Below are 24,149 nucleotides of genomic sequence, written 5' to 3'. Positions count from 1 at the left end.
TAGCTTGTTCAAAGTTTATCTAAAGCAGATTCACTACTTAACAAAAGGAGCAAAAACAAAATGGTCTAAACTGTCCAAAACAGTCACCGAACACGGAAGGTGGGGGTCAGCTGTACACAACCTCTTCCTGCTAGCTGCCCCACTGGAGGAATGAACTCGGACGTCTTTTATATGATGCAGGTGGGTCTCATCAACATCTGATTGGCTTTGCTGCACCAATGGGGTGGCTGTTCTCCTGCAGCTCCTAGGCAGCCAATCAGAAAGCTGTGCCCGCACAGCTGATCCTGCATAATAGAAAAAAACAAAGCCTGCACAGCCTCAAGAGGCCAGGGGCCGTAACAGCTCTGAAGCTGGCTTACCTGGGCTGGGCCTACCAGGGCTTCGCTGTTCAGGACAACACGGACAACACGGTGGAGGCCAGGCTGTTTGAAGCGCTGCTGAAGACACGACTGATTCAGGACCGACAGAGCTCCAACTATCACCGCTGTGGTCGAACTGATAAAGGAGTCAGTGCTTTTTCTCAAGTGAGTTTAATGTGATGAAAATCAGTCCTCCAGATGCCTTCTAGAAGGTATACGAGCTCATTTATTTTAAACATTATTTATTCAATTTATTTAATGTGACAGACAAACGCAAATTGGTTTTTCTAATTGTTCTACAAATAAAACACGCCCCCCCAACTCAACGTTTACACTCAGCTTGAAAATGGTTGCAAGCATATGCGCCATTATACAACCGTACATCTTTGAAAAGCATCAGGAGCAAAATGTGACTTTTACCTGATAGGTCTCCTTTAAAGTTTGTGTTTGTAAAAAGACAAGTTATGGAAAATTTCAACAGGTAATAATTTTTAAAATGCAGCTGTATGTCTTGTGTATGGGCTTTAACTAAATGATAACTGATCTCTCTATGTTCTAGGTTATAACCATTGACCTGCGCTCCTCCCAGTTTTGTGGAGGACTTGGCGTAACCCTCCCTGAAAATCTCGATCTCGGCACCAAATCAAAAGCTTCCACCTCTGAGCTTCCATACGTGAAGATGCTGAATAGAGTTTTGCCGCAGGACATTCGGATCTTGGACTGGGCAGCCGCAGAGCAAGGTTTCAGTGCGCGTTTCGACTGCCAGTCCCGCACGTACCGCTACTACTTCCCCCGAGGGTCGTTGGATGTAGAGCTGATGGGAAATGCTGCAAAACGGTGAGTGTAAAACTATAAATGCTGATTTCACCCCATGATTTTTCTAATATAAAGATCTTTTGGTGCTCAACAGATACGAAGGAACGCATGACTTTCGCAACCTGTGCAAAATGGACGTGGGGAACGGGGTCCTGCAGTTTGAGAGGACCATCTTGTCTGCCTCAGTCAGGCCTTTGCAGCCCCAGCAGGTTTCCAGCACAGAGCAATATGATCTGTTTGTGTTTGAGATCAAAGGTTTAGCCTTCCTTTACCACCAGGTAATAAGAGCTTAACACTCAGGTGAAGCCGGTGCATCCCTTTAAGTAGGGGGTAATTTGCAACTAACCATATGTCCTGCTGCAGGTACGTTGCATGATGGCGGTGCTTCTTTTGATAGGACAGAAGCTGGAAGCTCTGGAGATAATCAATCAACTGCTGGATGTTGAAAAAACCCCCAGAAAGCCTCAATACAGGTGACAAAACAGCGACCTGTTGGCACTTGGGCTGCTTTTTGCTGGTACAAAGAAGAATTAAGGTTCTTGAAGTACCTTGAATTTTTTATCATCAGAAAACGTTCAGGGGGATGTGATGTAGTGGCGCAGGGGTTAAGCACAACCCACATATGGAGGCCTTAGTCCTCGACGCCGCGGCTATCGCAGGTTTGATTCCCAGCCTGGCGACCTTTGCCGCATGTCTTCCCCTTCTCTCATTACCCACTTTCCTGTCAATTAACTATCAAATAAAGCCCACTAGAGCCAATAAAACCTTTAAAAAAAGTTCAGGAGCTCTTCTTTTTTGAACTAGTGGAAACAACATCAAACCATCAATGTTTTAGAATAAAAGAATAGCCTTAACCTTTATTAAGTAGGATAGTAAGGAAAAAACAGAAATAAATAAATTAAACCCATGTAAGATTATGTTTTTCTTCTATAGATATTTAAAACATTTACAAAAATCCTTGAACTTCCTGCTGAACCCTTGAAGCCAGGCCTGAATAGAACCTTGGTAGAAGCACGAGCCTCTTTTTGACCCAGTGATCTTGCTGTAGAGCCACCACTCCTCTGCATCAAATAAAGACAGCAGAGGCGTTTTGATGCGTCTTTTAACAGGAGATAATTTGCATAGGTTTGTTCTTCTGGCTTGCAGCATGGCAGTGGACTACCCTCTGGTTCTGTACGACTGCCACTTCGATGGTTTAACCTGGCAGCAGGAGGCGGAGGAGGTTAGCCACGTCCTGTCGTCACTACAGCGACACTGGACGCAGAGCGCTGTCAAAGCCCAGGTTCTGCTCGGGATGATCCGGGGTTTGGAGGAGAGAGGTGAGGAGTTCTGTGTTTTTTTAAAAAAAAAAAAGGAACAAAACCAAATAAAATTGTTGAAACCTTTTTGATGCAGCTGCAGCTAAACAAACAGACATGGAGATCGAAAACTACTTGCTAAATTCTGGTCTAATGAAATCCCACTCATGGTGTGAATGCATGCCAATATTTTAATGAAAACAAGATAATAATGCACCCAAATTATGGTTTGGACAGTTGCAAGCTTACAGGTGTCAAAACATTTATGAACATTAGAAACTGTTCGTTAGCCCCTTGAAACATTAGAAAATACTTAGCATTTTATAAGAAAATATGACCAGTTTAGCTGAGTTATTAATACCTCAAACACATCGTTATTCTTCTGTTTATTGTTCCCTTCAATGGGTTTTGAAACTGTGAAATCCTGGCTGTGTTCTTCCATATACAGTGCTTGGTATAAAGTGTTTTCACCCTTTGAACTTTCAACATTTTTACATTATAACTACAAACCTCAATGTGTTTTATTGAGATTTTGTGTGATGAGCCAACTCAATGTAGCACATTATTATGAAGTGAAAGAAGGATGTTGTTGTTAGAGGGACCATGCTGGTTTTGTACAAATGAAATTCTGAATAGGTTTGCGTGCTTCAGTCGTCAGCTCCCTTTATTTTGATACTCTTAGATAAAATGAATTATAACTAATTGCCTCTATGTGGATCACATGTTTTTTCTTCAGCATGGAATATATTTAGAGCAAAAACTTTTTGGGGGGGGGCAGGGGGAAAGGAAGGGCAAGAATTTAAGTCTCTTGGTAAGTACCATTTGTAGACAGTTGGCAAAAAAAAACTTTATTATGAAGTTGTTTTTTTTATTGTGAAATGATGAAAATATGAAAAGGTTCAACAGCCAAAAATACTTCTGCAAAAATACTGTTGTCAACAGAACCAGCTTTAAAAATGAAATTACATTTAGTCAGTCAAAACTGACTAAATGTAATTTAGGCATTTAGGATGTAACTTCTAACTTTTAACCTTTTTTCTACTTTAACTTTTGCTGCAGTTCAAATGCTGCGGTGCCGACACTTACACCGACTGGTCCAGAAGTGTGGGCTGGCGAAACCATGAAGCCGTGCCAGATTCCTGCTGCCCGGAGAAGAGAGAAGGCTGTGGACATGACAAGGAAAAAGCTCACAGAAAGGTCTGCCCTGCTGAGATATTTCAGCTGAAGAGTCTAACCACATTTCTGAGGATAAACAGTTAAACTCTGTCTTCTTCCTCAGGGATGTATCTCAGCTTTAAAGCTCTTTCTGTTGAAGAATCTGGTGTGGGTCGGCGGTGTTTGCATTGCTCTTGGAATCACAGAGGTAAACTGCTTATAAAGTTTTAATAAGATGTCAGAAGCCTTAAATTATGTAAAAATGTATTCATTAAAAGCCAGAATGTGAATCAAAGGCAGGCTTTAGATCTTCCCTTGGGAAAATACACAACAGAAGCACATGTTTAGCCACTGCATTTATGGAGCAAATGTACATTTTACCTGGTAGGATTCTGCAAAAATCAGACTCCATTCTTACTCAAGCAAATTAAAAGTCAGTTATATTATTTTAAAAGCTAAAGCAACTCTTTAGGTATGCTACATTATTTCATTCCCAGAGTCTAACTCCATCTTTTACCCTTTGCAGGTGTTTGGCGTGGTAGTCGGAGTGTGCCGAATCCTGGACATTAAACGCAAAAATTATGAGAATGTCGACTAATTCATCATCACAACCATCTTTACACATCAACAAACAAACTTGTTTGATCATAATATACATTTTTGTTTTATGTGATTATATGCTCAAAAACATTCTCCTTACTTAAACCTCTAGGTTTAAGCTCAATAAAGAACCTAAAAAAAAATTCGATCCATATTCTATGTTAATTTTAAACTGTTTACCTGTTAGTTCTTTCTAAGAACAGAGCTCAAATCAATAGGTTGTACAGGTTAAAGGTTATTGGCTCTTTGAATTAATCCATTCATATGATGAATTAGCCTACTTAGCAAAACAAAGTCAGAGATGGTGGGAGATGTCCGAGTTAAATGCAGAGCAATATTGGAAGAAATCTTTTTTAAATCTTAAAAAAAAAAAAGAACAATTTGAAACTTGGCCAAAGGTTCACCGCTTAGGATGCTTCTAACCAGCAGAAACAGGGAGGCTGGGCACAGATGACGTAGCTAAATAAAGGACAATACAGGAAGAAAACTTGTTAAAAGCAACACAAGGCCTAACCCTCCTGTTGTGTTCGTTTCTAGGGTGTTTGTGGGTCAATTTGACCCGGGGAGTGTTTAATCATGCAATAGTGTCAGAAACCAAAAAATTCCTCCAAAACATTTTTGTATCTGATTATTAACTCCAATACTAACCATTTCAATCAATATTTGTGCAATGATGTTTTTTTTATTTCTCACAAATTAAGGATCAATGACGACAACCTGCTCATTTACTCATTTGGACATAAAAAATGGAATTTACATTTTTTTATGTCCACTAAAAATCAACCTAGGCACAAAAAAACTATAATTTTCTTGAATTTCCTGTGCATACAGTGTTTTTATGGAGACACTTAAAAAAAAAGAGTTAAACAAAAACAGAGCAATATTTCATCATTTAATAATGTGAGCCAAAGAGCCACTTGTGTCTCCAAAAATTCAGGTTGCAGATCCCTGATTTAGTAGATGGAAAGTGTGAACCTATCTTCATACAGCAGTTAAAAGAGTAGTACCATTATTTTTAATTCATTAAATTAATTTTTATTAAAAATAATTTTTGTGTATTTTCAATAATACCTTAAAAAGAAAATTGTGAAGAAAAAAAATATCTTTTTTTTTTCAGGATGGCTGGGATGGGGATCAGTGCCTCCAAATCCGAGGCCATGGTCTTGAGCCGGAAAAGGGTAGAGTGCCTACTCCGGGTCAAGGGGGGTGTCCTGCCCCAGGTGGAGGAGTTCAAGTATCTTGGGATCTTGTTCACGAATGAGGGAAGAAGGGAGCGGGAGATCGACAGGCGGATTGGCGCAGCGTCTGCTGTCAAGCGGGCGCTGTACCGGTCCGTCGTGGTGAAGAGAGAGCTGAGCCAAAAAGCGAAGCTCTCGATTTACCGGTCGATCTACGTTCCCACCCTCATCTATGGTCATGAGCTTTGGGTCATGACCGAAAGAACGAGATCGCGGATACAAGCGGCCGAAATGGGTTTTCTCCGTAGGGTGTCTGGGCTCTCCCTTAGAGATAGGGTGAGAAGCTCAGTCATCCGGGAGGGACTCAGAGTAGAGCCGCTGCTCCTTCACATCGAGAGGAGCCAGTTGAGGTGGCTCGGGCATCTGGTCAGGATGCCTCCTGGACGCCTCCCTGGTGAGGTGTTCCGGGCACGTCCCACCGGGAGGAGGCCCCGGGGAAGACCCAGGACACGCTGGAGGGACTATGTCTCTCGGCTGGCCTGGGAACGCCTCGGGGTTCCCCCGGAAGAGCTAGAAGAAGTGGCTGGGGAGAGGGAAGTCTGGGCCTCCCTTCTGAAGCTGCTACCCCCGCGACCCGACCTCGGATAAGCGGAAGAAGATGGATGGATGGAAAAATATCTACCACTGAATATTATAAAAATAAATTTATTTAGTATAATTTCTTTAGAACACCTCTTAGCCCCCGTCTAGAACCGGCCCTGGCCTGCAGGTCTGGTCTGGTGCACTTTGGCTGAGCATGTTTTTTCTTCATTGTCTGATTATCCAAACTGGTAAACCACATTAATAAAATATTAGTGAAATAATATATTAAATGACCACTGGGCAATTATTCATAAAATATATCAACATTTTTGAATAAAACACACAAAAAGTAATATAATGTAGGAAATATTTATGTATTTACTGTTAATCTATTCGTATGATTTGTTCTTTAAATGGCCACTTATTTTGGCTAATGCTATTATTTATTAAATATCATCCAAACTCAACATCCTAAACAAAGAATCAAACCACAATAGTGAACTAAAATCGCAATAAGAAACTTAATCAATCATAACTAAATGTTCTACCATGTCAGCATCAGGAGATGATTGAGGATGAAGAGAGGCTGATTTCTGGTTCTTAAGGTTCTGATGGGTCTGCGGTTCCTCTCCTGATCCATTCTGTCTGACATACAGCAGCACACTGCGCCACGACGGACACTTTTCTTTTTTCTTTGTCTTTCGACAAACTGTTTACCTGTTAGTTCTTTCTAAGAACAGAGCTCAAATCAATAGGTTGTACAGGTTAAAGGTTATTGGCTCTTTGAATTAATCCATTCATATGATGAATTAGCCTACTTAGCAAAACAAAGTCAGAGATGATGGGAGATGTCCGAGTTAAATGCAGAGCAATATTGGAAGAATTTTTTTTTTAAATCTTAAAAAAAAAAAGAAGAACAATTTGAAACTTGGCCAAAGGTTCACCGCTTAGGATGCTTCTAACCAGCAGAAACAGGGAGGCTGGGCACAGATGACGTAGCTAAATAAAGGACAATACAGGAAGAAAACTTGTTAAAAGCAACACAAGGCCTAACCCTCCTGTTGTGTTCGTTTCTAGGGTGTTTGTGGGTCAATTTGACCCGGGGAGTGTTTAATCATGCAATAGTGTCAGAAACCAAAAAATTCCTCCAAAACATTTTTGTATCTGATTATTCACTCCAATACTAACCATTTCAATCAATATTTGTGCAATGATGTTTTTTTTATTTCTCACAAATTAAGGATCAATGACGACAACCTACTCATTTACTAATTTGGACATAAAAAATGGAATTTACATTTTTTTATGTCCACTAAAAATCAACCTAGGCACAAAAAAACTATACTTTTCTTGAATTTCCTGTGCTTACAGTGTTTTTATGGAGACACTTAAAAAAAAGAGTTAAACAAAAACAGAGCAATATTTCATCATTTAATAATGTGAGCCAAAGAGCCACTTGTGTCTCCAAAGATTCAGGTTGCAGATCCCTGATTTAGTAGATGGAAAGTGTGATCCTATCTTCATACAGCAGTTAAAAGAGTAGTACCATTATTTTTAATTCATTAAATTAATTTTTATTAAAAATAATTTTTGTGTATTTTCAATAATACCTTAAAAAGAAAATTGTGAAGAAAAGAAATATCTACCACTGAATATTATAAAAATAAATTTATTTAGTATAATTTCTTTAGAACACCTCTTAGCCCCCGTCTAGAACCGGCCCTGGCCTGCAGGTCTGGTCTGGTGCACTTTGGCTTAGCATGTTTTTTCTTCATTGTCAGATTATCCAAACTGGTAAACCACATTAATAAAATATTAGTGAAATAACATATTAAATGACCACTGGGCAATTATTCATAAAATATATCAACATTTTTGAATAAAACACACAAAAAGTAATATAATGTAGGAAATATTTATGTATTTACTGTTAATCTATTCGTATGATTTGTTCTTTAAATGGCCACTTATTTTGGCTAATGCTATTATTTATTAAATATCATCCAAACTCAACATCCTAAGCAAAGAATCAAACCACAATAGTGAACTAAAATCGCAATAAGAAACTTAATCAATCATAACTAAATGTTCTGTACCATGTCAGCATCAGGAGATGATTGAGGATGAAGAGAGGCTGATTTCTGGTTCTTAAGGTTCTGATGGGTCTGCGGTTCCTCTCCTGATCCATTCTGTCTGACATACAGCAGCACACTGCGCCACGACGGACACTTTTCTTCTTTTTTTTGTCTTTCGATGTACACAGTATCCGTCCTAACTGAAATTGTTCAGCTTATAATGGCGTCTTTTTTCTCACGTCTGTATTTTTAAAAGCGTTTTTGCTTCTTAGGACATGGAATCGGGTCGAGGACGTTTTAAAAAGACGCGGGTTGATAGCAGCTCACCGCGGCTGCGTAGTGTCCGTCTCTAGGCAACCGTGACGTTCAGCGTCGGTCCGTAGCGTTCTGGGGTCCTTTAGTTCCCACCACGACAATTTAGCTGACCTTAATATTTCCTGTGTTTCATTTTGGTCATTATTGTTAAACTTAGTGTTGATGTGTGTATGATAGGCGTTTCTATCGGACAGTTATGTATCGGTTCAATACGGGACGCACATTTAACGGCCAAATATGGGACGACTCCGTATTTTACGGGAAGGGTGGCGACCTGATTCATACAGTTTTAGGGGTAGGCCTAGGTACGCCACTTTCAACCAGTTAGCCCGTTTCCTCTTTTTCTGTTTTCGGGCAGAATGTTTCCTTTTGACCGTTGGTCCTCGCACCCGGCTGTGCCAGTCCATTGTCCTCAAGAGCCGCTGTCTCCCAAGTGCGGATTTCAGTCTTGGTGATATGTTACCAGCTGAACTGGTCCAATAACCATCAGCTAAGCCGAGCTGCATTCAGCCATAAAGTTTGTTTTTATTCAAACTTGAGCAATTTTCTAGTTGTTCTGCTGAGGTACTGATATCCGTTTGTGACATCATGCACATTGACGTCACAAAGAGTGACGCTCTCTTTGTGGAGTTACGCTGTTCAGCTTATAGTGCTGAACATTATAAGCATCGCATCATAACCATTGCAGAAGAGAGAGAGCGAGCAAGCAAAAGGATCGTCTCCTATCAAGAGATTGAAAACGAAGGATTTTCCAGATAAAACGGCAAATCCTAACAAACAAAAGAAAACATTAAGCAGTTTTTGGATTGTCCAGATAAAAAGTATCAACAATGAATCAGAGCAATAAGGCATCGACTTCTGATTCTGGGAATGAAAAACTAGCTAGAGAGACACAGAAGCTCCATGATCTCTTGAAAGAAGTCAACTTGATTTCAGCTGAAAGACAGTCGCTGATTAAAGCCAACGAGGACTTGAAGATTCAAGTAATAAACTTAGAAAAAGCTGCACTTGTAAAAGACAAACTGCTTTTGGAGAAAGACGAGGAATTAAAAAAACTGTTCGGCAGAAACAGAATTTTAAAGGAGGATAACATACCGAAGCAGGAAAACACCTCTCTGGGGCAAAGAAACACAGACTTGGAGCAGAAAAACATCGATATGAACCAACAAAAAGTATCAACAATGACTCAGACCAATACAGCGTCATTTTCTGATTCTAGGAGTGAAAAAATACAACAGAGTTTAGCTAGAGAGACACAGAAGCTCCATGGCATCTTGAAAGAGGTCAACACGATGTCCATTGAGAGACAGTGTCTGATTAACACAAATGAGGACTTAAAGACTCAAGTCATGAGCATTGAAAAAGCTGCAGTGGAAATACACAAGCTGCTTCAAGAGAAAGAAGAGGGATTAAAACAACTGTTCAATGTAAACAGAACCTTAAAGGCAAATAACACCACATTAAAGCAGATCAACACTGCCTTGGGTCAAAGAAACACCACCCTGGAGCAGGAAAATACAGTCTTAGACCAGAAAATTACCATCCTGGAGAAGAAAAACACTGCCCTGAAGCTGAAAAGCAGCGCTCTAGAACAGAAAATGAATGTACTGGAAAAAGAAAAGACTGCCTTGGAGCAAGAAAACACCGTCTTGGACCAGAGAATCAGTAGCCTGGAAGTGGAAAACACCACCCTGGAGCAAGAAAGTAACATCATAGGAGAGGACAACATCATTCTGCTGCAGATGGTCCTTGTTTTGCAGGAGACAAATCGCGTCTTGCAGCGGAGAAACCAAGACTTGGATCGGGAAAACATCATTTTCGAGGAAGAGAACAACGAGCTGGAGGAGCAGAACACCTACCTGAATCTGAGAAGAAGGACCCTGGAGCATGAGAAATCCGTCCTGATGCTCTCAATCACTTCTCTGGAGGTGAATAGCACCACCCTGGAGCAGAGGAGCACAAACTTAGAGCAGGAAACAAATACACTAACAATGGAAAACATCACCCTGAGGCAAAAACACACCGCCTTGGAGGAGGAAAAAAGCGCCCTTAAGCAGGAAAACACTGCCCTTAAGCAGAAAAACACTGCCCTTAAGCAGGAAAACACTGCCCTTAAGCAGGAAAACACCGCCCTAAAGCTGGAAAGCACCGCCCTGACGGATATAAACACCGCCTTTGAGGAGGACAACACCGACCTGCAGCCTGAAGTGGAACAGCAGAACCAGCAACCATCTGAAGAGGAGAGCCACGAAGGCAGCCATTCGCTTTCAGACCACCCACAGAGGCAGCCGTCGGTATTCAGACGTGTGATGAATACGCTTCAGTGCCTGAGAGTGCCAAAGAGGCGCTTGAAAGATGGCACTTCTAAATAAAGAAGTGTCCTGAGGGCTCCAAGCTTCATGCTTGATTATATGTGGCAGAAAAGCTTGAGGACAACAGGACTTTTTTGGTCAGGGGAGCTGGACACTTGGGGGCCGTTGGCAGAAGAGCTTAAAGCTTGAAAGTTGTTGGCAGGGGAGGCAGGGCTTCGTAGCGAGTCTTGTTGGTTTCCGGGCTGACCTCCAGGGCTTCCTAGCGAGGTCCGTTGGTCTCCAGGCTGACCTCCAGGGCTTCCTAGCGAGGCCCGTTGGTCTCCAGGCTGACCTCCAGGGCTTCCTAGCGAGGCCGGTTGGTCTCCGAGCGGACCTTCAGGGCTTCCTAGCGAGGCCCGTTGGTCTCCTGGCTGACCTCCAGGGCTTCCTAGCGAGGCACGTTGGTCTCCTGGCTGACCTCCAGGGCTTCCTAGCGAGGCCCGTTGGTCTCCGGGCTGACCTCCAGGGCTTCATAGCGAGTCTTGTTGGTCTCCAAGCTGACCTCCAGGGCTTCCTAGAGAGGCACGTTGGTCTCCTGGCTGACCTCCAGGGCTTCCTAGCGAGGCCCGTTGGTCTCCTGGCTGACCTCCAGGGCTTCCTAGCGAGGCCCGTTGGTCTCTGGGCTGACCTCCAGGGCTTCCTAGAGAGGCACGTTGGTCTCCGGGCTGACCTCCAGGGCTTCCTAGAGAGGCACGTTGGTCTCCTGGCTGACCTCCAGGGCTTCCTAGAGAGGCACTTTGGTCTCCTGGCTGACCTCCAGGGCTTCCTAGAGAGGCACGTTGGTCTCCTGGCTGACCTCCAGGGCTTCCTATCGAGGCCCGTTGGTCTCCGGGCTGACCTCCAGGGCTTCCTAGCGAGGCCCGTTGGTCTCTGGGCTGGCCTTCAGGGTTTCATAGCGAGGCACGTTGGTCTCCGGGCTAACCTCCAGGGCTTCCTAGAGAGGCACGTTGGTCTCCTGGCTGACCTCCAGGGCTTCCTAGCGAGGCCCGTTGGTCTCTGGGCTGAACTTCAGGGTTTCATAGCGAGGCACGTTGGTCTCTGGGCTGAACTTCAGGGTTTCATAGCGAGGCACGTTGGTCTCCGGGCTGACTTCCAGGGCTTCCTAGCGAGTCCTGTTGGTACCAAGGTACTTGCTCCGCCAAGGTTTCTACTCTGCCGCCAGTGTTCTCCAAGGCTGCTGTTCCGCTGGCATCCTCCTCAGATCCTTTTGGTGTTCCTTAGTTGTTTCCATTTATTTCTGCCTTGCTTTTCCACATCTGTACTTCATTGGTGATTCTAATTATTTTTATTTCTTGTTTGTAGTTATTTTTGTTTGTTCTAATTCGGTTCCTTTAGTCTACTTACTCCTTTGTGTTTGTATTTTCGTTATTTCCCCTTGTGATCCTCCAGCAGTTGGAAAATAAGGGAATCTAAAATGATTGATTGTGTATTGCAAATGTAAAGACATATTTTCTAAAAAAATAATCCTTATCTTTTTGGTTTCTTTCCTAGATCCAGTGTGACATGGCCCTGAGGTGGTTCCATCAGGAGTGTGTGGGAAGCCCAATTAAAAAAAATTATCAGTGCTTTGCGTGTTTGCCTTAGGTTCCTGAGTTTGTTGTGGTGTGCTAGTTTATGTATGGTGTATAATGGTTAATAAGTTACATTTTGAAAACTATGTTTGATATTTATCCTTACAGGACTTTAATATAAGGTAGCTATGGAAAGATAGTTTAAATCCCAAGGCCCCTTACCTTTGTGAAATGAAGAGCAAATGTTTCCAAAGCAAAGTTAAAGAGTTGCTGGTAAACTGATATATTCCCATGTTATAGAGTGGGAGCAGATTATATCAAGTGGCTAAAATATTTGGTTCCCCTCCTTTCACTTTGGCAAATAATTTCAGGCAACTGAAATATCCATTCTCTAAACATAATTATAGAACATAAGGTAAAGGATTCATATGTTAAGGTAAAAGGCTAGAACAACACTGTTTGAGTTACTGATGGTATTTTATTTGTACATTTTGTAGTTCTTACAGTGTGTTCACATACAAAGGCTGTTGAATAAAGGACTGTGAACCATCAGTTTGAGAGACCATCCTTTCAACCGGGACGCTATATTGATCATTTCATACACAAACAGCTGTTAAGTACATAAAATGCTGACTAGAAAAAGCATTCCCCACATCGTTTTTGCGCCCGCTCTAGTGCAGCGCCCCTATGCGTTGCATACAGTGCATACCCCGTTTTTGCGCCACTGATTATGTTCCTATGTTGGAGGCCATTGGCTGTAGATCTGAAGATAGAGGAAATATTACAAATCGCCATTAGTGGCGCTGTTGCTGTGCACAAGAGATGTGAGCTGGCCCTGTAAAGAAGAAGACAAGGTTCCCTGTTGGAAAATAAGCGTTGCCATGTGCTACTTCCAGTTATCTGCTTGAATATTATTTTTATTTGACCTAGTGTATCATATACAACAAGATCAACTTAAAACCCCCTGAGATTATGATTATGTACAACTGATGCAGACCAGAAAGCTGAGATATTCTTTCAGGATATCGCAGATGAATGGCTCATAATTTAGGTGCAAGGCTTAGATCAAAGGATAAGTATGTGCTACAATGGTCCAATCAAAGTCCAAACCTAAATCTGAATATGTCCAAAGATTTTAAAACTGGTATAGCCTACTTTATGAAAATGATGATTTGGGACAAGGTATATTATTGTCACACAAAAATAATCCACACATAACAAAGTACTCAATTCTTGATAAAAACATGGGCTATGTGTAAAAAGCATTTCTTTTCTGAAATGTACATTAAGAACACGCTGAAAGACAACATTTACTTAGGCTAACAATTCGTCTAGCGTAGAGCAGGTCAAGGTCAAAGAATAAATTTCCATGGTAACAAATGTGTCATTGTTTTAGGGACATTAAATCAATGAAAGTTTAGATCTGGAACATCAAAAAATCTCATCTTAATCTCCTACCTCAGTTTCATCAAACTCTCAAGTTTTGTTTTTGGTGTAGGATAACCATTTATTGCCACAGTGTTGGCATTGGCAGGAGTAAGACAAGGACTAGAACAGATGAGATCATTTGTTCCTAGACCACCAGTATTGTTCAGCCCATCCACTTTTAGTGGAGTTCTGACTGCAACTCGAGCACAAACACCATTAGGTTTGAGTGCAGGTCGGGGGTGGTATGACTGCTTAACCTTACACCTGTCTGAGCTTCCTACAAATGATGAAGACCATCGACGCTTTAAGACACCTAGTTTCTTTTTATTGGCTTGTTCAGCACTCACCACATTCTTGAAACATCTTTGTAATGTTTTATCAGCTTGATGAGCAGATGACAAGTGTTGTCTGGTCAGGGGGATGGATGCTTTCTCCAAGAGTGGACAAGGCTCCTCCAGCTCCACCAAATATGGAAGTAACATCATGTTGTTACTTTTGGTTTGTGCATCACCCTCACTAGAAAATGGAGACAACACAGAATCAGAAATGGAAATGTCCCGATCCTTGCGTGCTTGTGCACGGGTGACCACACAGGCTGGGTACAACTCAGGGTCTGAAGAGTCTGGGGTTGTCTGATCTAAGGGATTGTCTAAAACCTCCAGACTGGGAAGTACTAAACCTCCAGCAATGTCATTTCCCATTAGCATAGCCACCCCATCTATGGGTAACTCTGGGCAGACAGCAACAGGGAAAAATCCGGTGACAAGTTTAGATTCAACGTAAACTCTGTGGACTGGTTTTGGAGCGTAGCCCATCTCTATCCCCCTCAGAACAGAGTTATAACCACATGCACTCTCATGTGAGAAAGGTAAGACATTGGCAAGAATGACTGACTGGGAACCTCCAGTGTCTCTCAGGATACGTACAGGCTTTAAATCAGAGGGATCAGCCATCAGTGAGATTAAGCCATCGAAAATGAATGGTACAAAACAGGGATCAGGTAATTTGTCACCACAACCAATGCTCTTATTACGGGGTTCTTTCTTCACAAAACCAACACCTTTAGTTTGTGTAGAATTTGACTGTGTTTTGCGTTTTAAAGCTAAACAATCAGCGATGACATGTCCAGGTTTGTGACAATAAAAACATTCACGGCTTTCTTTTGGAACCGTGGTTTTAACCATCTGAGACTGTGGTACAGAGCTAATAGGTGACTTTTCATTAAAAGTGAAGGATGACTTATGGGTAAGAGCATACTCATCAGCCAGAACAGCAGCAGACGCCAAAGTAGTCACCTTCTGTTCATTTAGGTACACCACCACCCGATCTGGAATGCACTTCTTAAAGTCTTCTAGCAATATTAGCTCACGTAATGTCTCATAGTTATTTACCTTAGATGCAGTACACCACTTATCAAAGAGAATGGATTTCTCTCTGGCAAACTCAACATGCGTTTGTCCAATAGTTTTCTTCTGCTGTCGAAACTTCTGTCTATAAGCTTCTGGGACCAACTCATAAGCTTGTAAGACAGCAGCTTTAACCAGATCATAGTCTAAACTATCTTTTAAAGGGAGCGCTGCCAACACCTCTTGAGCTTTACCAGAAAACTTACATTGTAACAAGAGTGGCCAGGTTTCCCTAGGCCATTGCAAAGCGCCAGCAATGCGTTCAAATGCTGCAAAGTATGAGTCCACCTCAGTTTCTCTAAAAGCAGGTACTAAAGAAATACACTTACTGATGTCGAATGGCATAGCAGACATGGAGGTGGAACCGGGTGTGACAGAGGCAGAGGGCGCTCGAGTCTGGGCCTCCAGCTCAAGTTTGTGCAGCTTTATAGCTTTATCAGCCTCTATTTCCAGTCTCCTGACCTCAAGCTCCAGCTGAGCTCTTCTGTCCTGGGCTTTTTCCTCAGCCTCCATTTGGAGACGTGCCAACCGCACCTTCAAACGAGCTCCATCTCGTCCTTCTGAACTCACAGAAGACAGCGGATCATAGCGAGGGAGTGTGCGAGGTGTCTTTCCCCGGTCACTCACTGCTGCCTCCACACTAGGACCATCTTTGAGGTCCTCCACAGACAAGGTCTCTCGGCTTGGCACCACAGCAGCCTCAGGCAGATCAGGCTCTTTGATCACCCCAATTTCCACCAACTTATCCACTATCAGAGCCTTTAGGTCACCTTTAAGGACCTGTTTTGGGACCTGCAGCTGAAAGTGCTCCACAATTTGCAGCAATTCATTCTTGCGACAGCTATCAATAAGCTCAAGAGAGGGATCGGCTAAAAAGTGCTCCAGACTGAATGTAACTGACATAGTTGCTGGATACAGACAACCAAAAGTGTTCCTCTTTTAACTCTGAACAGAGGGATCCTCTTAACGAGTATCCCGGACGAGCCCCCACTTATGTTACGCCCCCTTAGGTCTAGGGGTCCAGGGGCGGGTAACATAAAATGTGTCCAGAGATAAAAGTGGAATGAAAGAATGATTTATTACAAAAGATGGTTTTCACAAAACCAAAACACAATACAACTTAAGCCAATTAAACAAAAGTAAAGAACCAACAAACGTAGAAAACACTGAGTGCAAATTAAATAACAAGATGTGCAAACACATCAGTCTAAAGTAACTCAAAACAACCAAAAAGAAAGAACAAAGGGGAGCACCAAAAACCTCCCAAACACAAGCCTCTAGCTTGTTCAAAGTTTATCTAAAGCAGATTCACTACTTAACAAAAGGAGCAAAAACAAAATGGTCTAAACTGTCCAAAACAGTCACCGAACACGGAAGGTGGGGGTCAGCTGTCGCCAACCTCTTCCTGCTAGCTGCCCCACTGGAGGAATGAACTCGGACGTCTTTTATATGATGCAGGTGGGTCTCATCAACATCTGATTGGCTTTGCTGCACCAATGGGGTGGCTGCTCTCCTGCAGCTCCTAGGCAGCCAATCAGAAAGCTGTGCCCGCACAGCTGATCCTGCATAATAGAAAAAAACAAAGCCTGCACAGCCTCAAGAGGCCAGGGGCCGTAACAGCTCTGAAGCTGGCTTACCTGGGCTGGGCCTACCAGGGCTTCGCTGTTCAGGACAACACGGACAACACGGTGGAGGCCAGGCTGTTTGAAGCGCTGCTGAAGACACGACTGATTCAGGACCGACAGAGCTCCAACTATCACCGCTGTGGTCGAACTGATAAAGGAGTCAGTGCTTTTTCTCAAGTGAGTTTAATGTGATGAAAATCAGTCCTCCAGATGCCTTCTAGAAGGTATACGAGCTCATTTATTTTAAACATTATTTATTCAATTTATTTAATGTGACAGACAAACGCAAATTGGTTTTTCTAATTGTTCTACAAATAAAACACGCCCCCCCAACTCAACGTTTACACTCAGCTTGAAAATGGTTGCAAGCATATGCGCCATTATACAACCGTACATCTTTGAAAAGCATTAGGAGCAAATTGTGACTTTTACCTGATAGGTCTCCTTTAAAGTTTGTGTTTGTAAAAAGACAAGATATGGAAAATTTCAACGGGTAATAATTTTTAAAATGCAGCTGTATGTCTTGTGTATGGGCTTTAACTAAATGATAACTGATCTCTCTATGTTCTAGGTTATAACCATTGACCTGCGCTCCTCCCAGTTTTGTGGAGGACTTGGCGTAACCCTCCCTGAAAATCTCGATCTCGGCACCAAATCAAAAGCTTCCACCTCTGAGCTTCCATACGTGAAGATGCTGAATAGAGTTTTGCCGCAGGACATTCGGATCTTGGACTGGGCAGCCGCAGAGCAAGGTTTCAGTGCGCGTTTCGACTGCCAGTCCCGCACGTACCGCTACTACTTCCCCCGAGGGTCGTTGGATGTAGAGCTGATGGGAAATGCTGCAAAACGGTGAGTGTAAAACTATAAATGCTGATTTCACCCCATGATTTTTCTAATATAAAGATCTTTTGGTGCTCAACAGATACGAAGGAACGCATGACTTTCGCAACCTGTGCAAAGTGGACGTGGGGAACGGGGTCCTGCAGTTTGAGAGGACCATCTTGTCTGCCTCAGTCAGGCCTTTGCAGCCCCAGCAGGTTTCCAGCACAGAGCAATATGATCTGTTTGTGTTTGAGATCAAAGGTTTAGCCTTCCTTTACCACCAGGTAATAAGAGCTTAACACTCAGGTGAAGCCGGTGCATCCCTGTAAGTAGGGGGTAATTTGCAACTAACCATATGTCCTGCTGCAGGTACGTTGCATGATGGCGGTGCTTCTTTTGATAGGACAGAAGCTGGAAGCTCTGGAGATAATCAGTCAACTGCTGGATGTTGAAAAAAACCCCAGAAAGCCTCAATACAGGTGACAAAACAGCGACCTGTTGGCACTTGGGCTGCTTTTTGCTGGTACAAAGAAGAATTAAGGTTCTTGAAGTACCTTGAATTTTTTATCATCAGAAAACGTTCAGGGGGATGTGATGTAGTGGCGCAGGGGTTAAGCACAACCCACATATGGAGGCCTTAGTCCTCGACGCCGCGGCTATCGCAGGTTTGATTCCCAGCCTAGCGACCTTTGCCGCATGTCTTCCCCTTCTCTCATTACCCACTTTCCTGTCAATTAACTATCAAATAAAGCCCACTAGAGCCAATAAAACCTTAAAAAAAGTTCAGGAGCTCTTCTTTTTTGAACTAGTGGAAACAACATCAAACCATCAATGTTTTAGAATAAAAGAATAGCCTTAACCTTTATTAAGTAGGATAGTAAGGAAAAAACAGAAATAAATAAATTAAACCCATGTAAGATTATGTTTTTCTTCTATAGATATTTAAAACATTTACAAAAATCCTTGAACTTCCTGCTGAACCCTTGAAGCCAGGCCTGAATAGAACCTTGGTAGAAGCACGAGCCTCTTTTTGACCCAGTGATCTTGCTGTAGAGCCACCACTCCTCTGCATCAAATAAAGACAGCAGAGGCGTTTTGATGCGTCTTTTAACAGGAGATAATTTTTCATAGGTTTGTTCTTCTGGCTTGCAGCATGGCAGTGGACTACCCTCTGGTTCTGTACGACTGCCACTTCGATGGTTTAACCTGGCAGCAGGAGGCGGAGGAGGTTAGCCACGTCCTGTCATCACTACAGCGACACTGGACGCAGAGCGCTGTCAAAGCCCAGGTTCTGCTCGGGATGATCCGGGGTTTGGAGGAGAGAGGTGAGGAGTTCTGTGTTTTTAAAAAAAAAAAAGGAACAAAACCAAATAAAATTGTTGAAACCTTTTTGATGCAGCTGCAGCTAAACAAACAGACATGGAGATCGAAAACTACTTGCTAAATTCTGGTCTAATGAAATCCCACTGATGGTGTGAATGCATGCCAATATTTTAATGAAAACAAGATAATAATGCACCCAAATTATGGTTTGGACAGTTGCAAGCTTACAGGTGTCAAAACATTTATGAACATTAGAAACTGTTCGTTAGCCCCTTGAAACATTAGAAAATACTTAGCATTTTATAAGAAAATATGACCAGTTTAGCTGAGTTATTAATACCTCAAACACATCGTTATTCTTCTGTTTATTGTTCCCTTCAATGGGTTTTGAAACTGTGAAATCCTGGCTGTGTTCTTCCATATACAGTGCTTGGTATAAAGTGTTTTCACCCTTTGAACTTTCAACATTTTTACATTATAACTACAAACCTCAATGTGTTTTATTGAGATTTTGTGTGATGAGCCAACTCAATGTAGCACATTATTATGAAGTGAAAGAAGGATGTTGTTGTTAGAGGGACCATGCTGGTTTTGTACAAATGAAATTCTGAATAGGTTTGCGTGCTTCAGTCGTCAGCTCCCTTTATTTTGATACTCTTAGATAAAATGAATTATAACTAATTGCCTCTATGTGGATCACATGTTTTTTCTTCAGCATGGAATATATTTAGAGCAAAAACTTTTTTGGGGGGTGAGGGGGACAGGAAGGGCAAGAATTTAAGTCTCTTGGTAAGTACCATTTGCAGACAGTTGGCAAAAAAAAACTTTATTATGAAGTTGTTGTTTTTCTTTTTTATTGTGAAAATATGAAAAGGTTCAACAGCCAAAAATACTTCTGCAAAAATACTGTTGTCAACAGAACCAGCTTTAAAAATGAAATTACATTTAGTCAGTCAAAACTGACTAAATGTAATTTAGGCATTTAGGATGTAACTTCTAACTTTTAACCTTTTTTCTACTTTAACTTTTGCTGCAGTTCAAATGCTGCGGCGCCGACACTTACACCGACTGGTCCAGAAGTGTGGGCTGGGGAAACCATGAAGCCGTGCCAGATTCCTGCTGCCCGGAGAAGAGAGAAGGTTGTGGACATGACAAGGAAAAAGCTCACAGAAAGGTCTGCCCTGCTGAGATATTTCAGCTGAAGAGTCTAACCACATTTCTGAGGATAAACAGTTAAACTCTGTCTTCTTCCTCAGGGATGTATCTCAGCTTTAAAGCTCTTTCTGTTGAAGAATCTGGTGTGGGTCGGCGGTGTTTGCATTGCTCTTGGAATCACAGAGGTAAACTGCTTATAAAGTTTTAATAAGATGTCAGAAGCCTTAAATTATGTAAAAATATATTCATTAAAAGCCAGAATGTGAATCAAAGGCAGGCTTTAGATCTTCCCTTGGGAAAATACACGACAGAAGCACATGTTTAGCCACTGCATTTATGGAGCAAATGTACATTTTACCTGGTAGGATTCTGCAAAAATCAGACTCCATTCTTACTCAAGCAAATTAAAAGTCAGTTATATTATTTTAAAAGCTAAAGCAACTCTTTAGGTATGCTACATTATTTCATTCCCAGCGTCTAACTCCATCTTTTACCCTTTGCAGGTGTTTGGCGTGGTAGTCGGAGTGTGCCGAATCCTGGACATTAAACGCAAAAATTATGAGAATGTCGACTAATTCATCATCACAACCATCTTTACACATCAACAAACAAACTTGTTTGATCATAATATACATTTTTGTTTTATGTGATTATATGCTCAAAAACATTCTCCTTACTTAAACCTCTAGGTTTAAGCTCAATAAAGAACCTAAAAAAATTTCGATCCATATTCTATGTTAATTTTAAACTGTTTACCTGTTAGTTCTTTCTAAGAACAGAGCTCAAATCAATAGGTTGTACAGGTTAAAGGTTATTGGCTCTTTGAATTAATCCATTCATATGATGAATTAGCCTACTTAGCAAAACAAAGTCAGAGATGATGGGAGATGTCCGAGTTAAATGCAGAGCAATATTGGAAGAAATCTTTTTTAAATCTTAAAAAAAAAAAGAAGAACAATTTGAAACTTGGCCAAAGGTTCACCGCTTAGGATGCTTCTAACCAGCAGAAACAGGGAGGCTGGGCACAGATGACGTAGCTAAATAAAGGACAATACAGGAAGAAAACTTGTTAAAAGCAACACAAGGCCTAACCCTCCTGTTGTGTTCGTTTCTAGGGTGTTTGTGGGTCAATTTGACCCAGGGAGTGTTTAATCATGCAATAGTGTCAGAAACCAAAAAATTCCTCCAAAACATTTTTGTATCTGATTATTAACTCCAATACTAACCATTTCAATCAATATTTGTGCAATGATGTTTTTTTTATTTCTCACAAATTAAGGATCAATGACGACAACCTGCTCATTTACTCATTTGGACATAAAAAATGGAATTTACATTTTTTTATGTCCACTAAAAATCAACCTAGGCACAAAAATACTATAATTTTCTTGAATTTCCTGTGCATACAGTGTTTTTATGGAGACACTTAAAAAAAAGAGTTAAACAAAAACAGAGCAATATTTCATCATTTAATAATGTGAGCCAAAGAGCCACTTGTGTCTCCAAAAATTCAGGTTGCAGATCCCTGATTTAGTAGATGGAAAGTGTGAACCTATCTTCATACAGCAGTTAAAAGAGTAGTACCATTATTTTTAATTCATTAAATTAATTTTTATTAAAAATAATTTTAATGTATTTTCAATAATACCTTAAAAAGAAAATTGTGAAGAAAAAAATATCTTTTTTTTTTCAGGATGGCCGGGATGGGGATCAGTGCCTCCAAATACGAGGCCATGGTCTTGAGCCGGAAAAGGGTAGAGTGCCTACTCCGGGTCAAGGGGGGTGTCCTGCCCCAGGTGGAGGAGTTCAAGTATCTTGGGATCTTGTTCACGAATGAGGGAAGAAGGGAGCGGGAGATCGACAGGCGGATTGGCGCAGCGTCTGCTGTCAAGCGGGCGCTGTACCGGTCCGTCGTGGTGAAGAGAGAGCTGAGCCAAAAAGCGAAGCTCTCGATTTACCGGTCGATCTACGTTCCCACCCTCATCTATGGTCATGAGCTTTGGGTCATGACCGAAAGAACGAGATCGCGGATACAAGCGGCCGAAATGGGTTTTCTCCGTAGGGTGTCTGGGCTCTCCCTTAGAGATAGGGTGAGAAGCTCAGTCATCCGGGAGGGACTCAGAGTAGAGCCGCTGCTCCTTCACATCGAGAGGAGCCAGTTGAGGTGGCTCGGGCATCTGGTCAGGATGCCTCCTGGACGCCTCCCTGGTGAGGTGTTCCGGGCACGTCCCACCGGGAGGAGGCCCCGGGGAAGACCCAGGACACGCTGGAGGGACTATGTCTCTCGGCTGGCCTGGGAATGCCTCGGGGTTCCCCCGGAAGAGCTAGAAGAAGTGGCTGGGGAGAGGGAAGTCTGGGCCTCCCTTCTGAAGCTGCTACCCCCCGCGACCCGACCTCGGATAAGCGGAAGAAGATGGATGGATGGAAAAATATCTACCACTGAATATTATAAAAATAAATTTATTTAGTATAATTTCTTTAGAACACCTCTTAGCCCCCGTCTAGAACCGGCCCTGGCCTGCAGGTCTGGTCTGGTGCACTTTGGCTGAGCATGTTTTTTCTTCATTGTCTGATTATCCAAACTGGTAAACCACATTAATAAAATATTAGTGAAATAATATATTAAATGACCACTGGGCAATTATTCATAAAATATATCAACATTTTGAATAAAACACACAAAAAGTAATATAATGTAGGAAATATTTATGTATTTACTGTTAATCTATTCGTATGATTTGTTCTTTAAATGGCCACTTATTTTGGCTAATGCTATTATTTATTAAATATCATCCAAACTCAACATCCTAAACAAAGAATCAAACCACAATAGTGAACTAAAATCGCAATAAGAAACTTAATCAATCATAACTAAATGTTCTACCATGTCAGCATCAGGAGATGATTGAGGATGAAGAGAGGCTGATTTCTGGTTCTTAAGGTTCTGATGGGTCTGCGGTTCCTCTCCTGATCCATTCTGTCTGACATACAGCAGCACACTGCGCCACGACGGACACTTTTCTTTTTTCTTTGTCTTTCGACAAACTGTTTACCTGTTAGTTCTTTCTAAGAACAGAGCTCAAATCAATAGGTTGTACAGGTTAAAGGTTATTGGCTCTTTGAATTAATCCATTCATATGATGAATTAGCCTACTTAGCAAAACAAAGTCAGAGATGATGGGAGATGTCCGAGTTAAATGCAGAGCAATATTGGAAGAATTTTTTTTTAAATCTTAAAAAAAAAAAGAAGAACAATTTGAAACTTGGCCAAAGGTTCACCGCTTAGGATGCTTCTAACCAGCAGAAACAGGGAGGCTGGGCACAGATGACGTAGCTAAATAAAGGACAATACAGGAAGAAAACTTGTTAAAAGCAACACAAGGCCTAACCCTCCTGTTGTGTTCGTTTCTAGGGTGTTTGTGGGTCAATTTGACCCGGGGAGTGTTTAATCATGCAATAGTGTCAGAAACCAAAAAATTCCTCCAAAACATTTTTGTATCTGATTATTCACTCCAATACTAACCATTTCAATCAATATTTGTGCAATGATGTTTTTTTTATTTCTCACAAATTAAGGATCAATGACGACAACCTACTCATTTACTAATTTGGACATAAAAAATGGAATTTACATTTTTTTATGTCCACTAAAAATCAACCTAGGCACAAAAAAACTATACTTTTCTTGAATTTCCTGTGCTTACAGTGTTTTTATGGAGACACTTAAAAAAAAGAGTTAAACAAAAACAGAGCAATATTTCATCATTTAATAATGTGAGCCAAAGAGCCACTTGTGTCTCCAAAGATTCAGGTTGCAGATCCCTGATTTAGTAGATGGAAAGTGTGAACCTATCTTCATACAGCAGTTAAAAGAGTAGTACCATTATTTTTAATTCATTAAATTAATTTTTATTAAAAATAATTTTTGTGTATTTTCAATAATACCTTAAAAAGAAAATTGTGAAGAAAAAAAATATCTACCCCTGAATATTTTAAAAATACATTTATTTAGTATAATTTCTTTAGAACACCTCTTAGCCCCCGTCTAGAACCGGCCCTGGCCTGCAGGTCTGGTCTGGTGCACTTTGGCTTAGCATGTTTTTTCTTCATTGTCAGATTATCCAAACTGGTAAACCACATTAATAAAATA

At 41.5% G+C, this 24,149-nt stretch overlaps 2 protein-coding genes and 1 long non-coding RNA gene across 3 annotated transcripts; all 3 read left to right on the top strand.

The window, feature by feature from the left end:
* Window positions 1-218: 218 nt before the first annotated feature.
* Window positions 219-2,933, top strand: LOC111609914 (tRNA pseudouridine(38/39) synthase-like). Its single transcript, XM_023341212.1, has 7 exons — window positions 219-223; window positions 317-524; window positions 919-1,196; window positions 1,270-1,453; window positions 1,539-1,648; window positions 2,322-2,508; window positions 2,922-2,933. Exons 1-7 carry the CDS (start codon window positions 219-221, stop codon window positions 2,931-2,933), a joined length of 984 nt encoding a protein of 327 aa, XP_023196980.1.
* Window positions 2,934-3,572: 639 nt separating this feature from the next.
* LOC111609858 lies at window positions 3,573-4,542 on the top strand. Its single transcript, XR_002753374.1, has 3 exons — window positions 3,573-3,670; window positions 3,753-3,836; window positions 4,155-4,542. It is a non-coding gene; the product is annotated as an uncharacterized LOC111609858 (long non-coding RNA).
* Window positions 4,543-16,502: 11,960 nt separating this feature from the next.
* LOC102237414 (tRNA pseudouridine(38/39) synthase-like) lies at window positions 16,503-20,637 on the top strand. Its single transcript, XM_023341206.1, has 9 exons — window positions 16,503-16,532; window positions 16,676-16,876; window positions 17,271-17,548; window positions 17,622-17,805; window positions 17,891-18,000; window positions 18,674-18,846; window positions 19,881-20,018; window positions 20,101-20,184; window positions 20,503-20,637. Exons 1-7 carry the CDS (start codon window positions 16,503-16,505, stop codon window positions 19,943-19,945), a joined length of 1,041 nt encoding a protein of 346 aa, XP_023196974.1. The 3' UTR covers window positions 19,946-20,018; window positions 20,101-20,184; window positions 20,503-20,637.
* Window positions 20,638-24,149: the final 3,512 nt, after the last annotated feature.

The sequence above is a fragment of the Xiphophorus maculatus genome, chromosome 10, assembly GCF_002775205.1.
Source record: "Xiphophorus maculatus strain JP 163 A chromosome 10, X_maculatus-5.0-male, whole genome shotgun sequence".
In the NCBI taxonomy this organism is placed as follows: Eukaryota; Metazoa; Chordata; class Actinopteri; order Cyprinodontiformes; family Poeciliidae; genus Xiphophorus; species Xiphophorus maculatus.
Note: the sequence above shows the minus strand (reverse complement) of the source record. Positions and strands in the feature narration are given on the sequence as shown.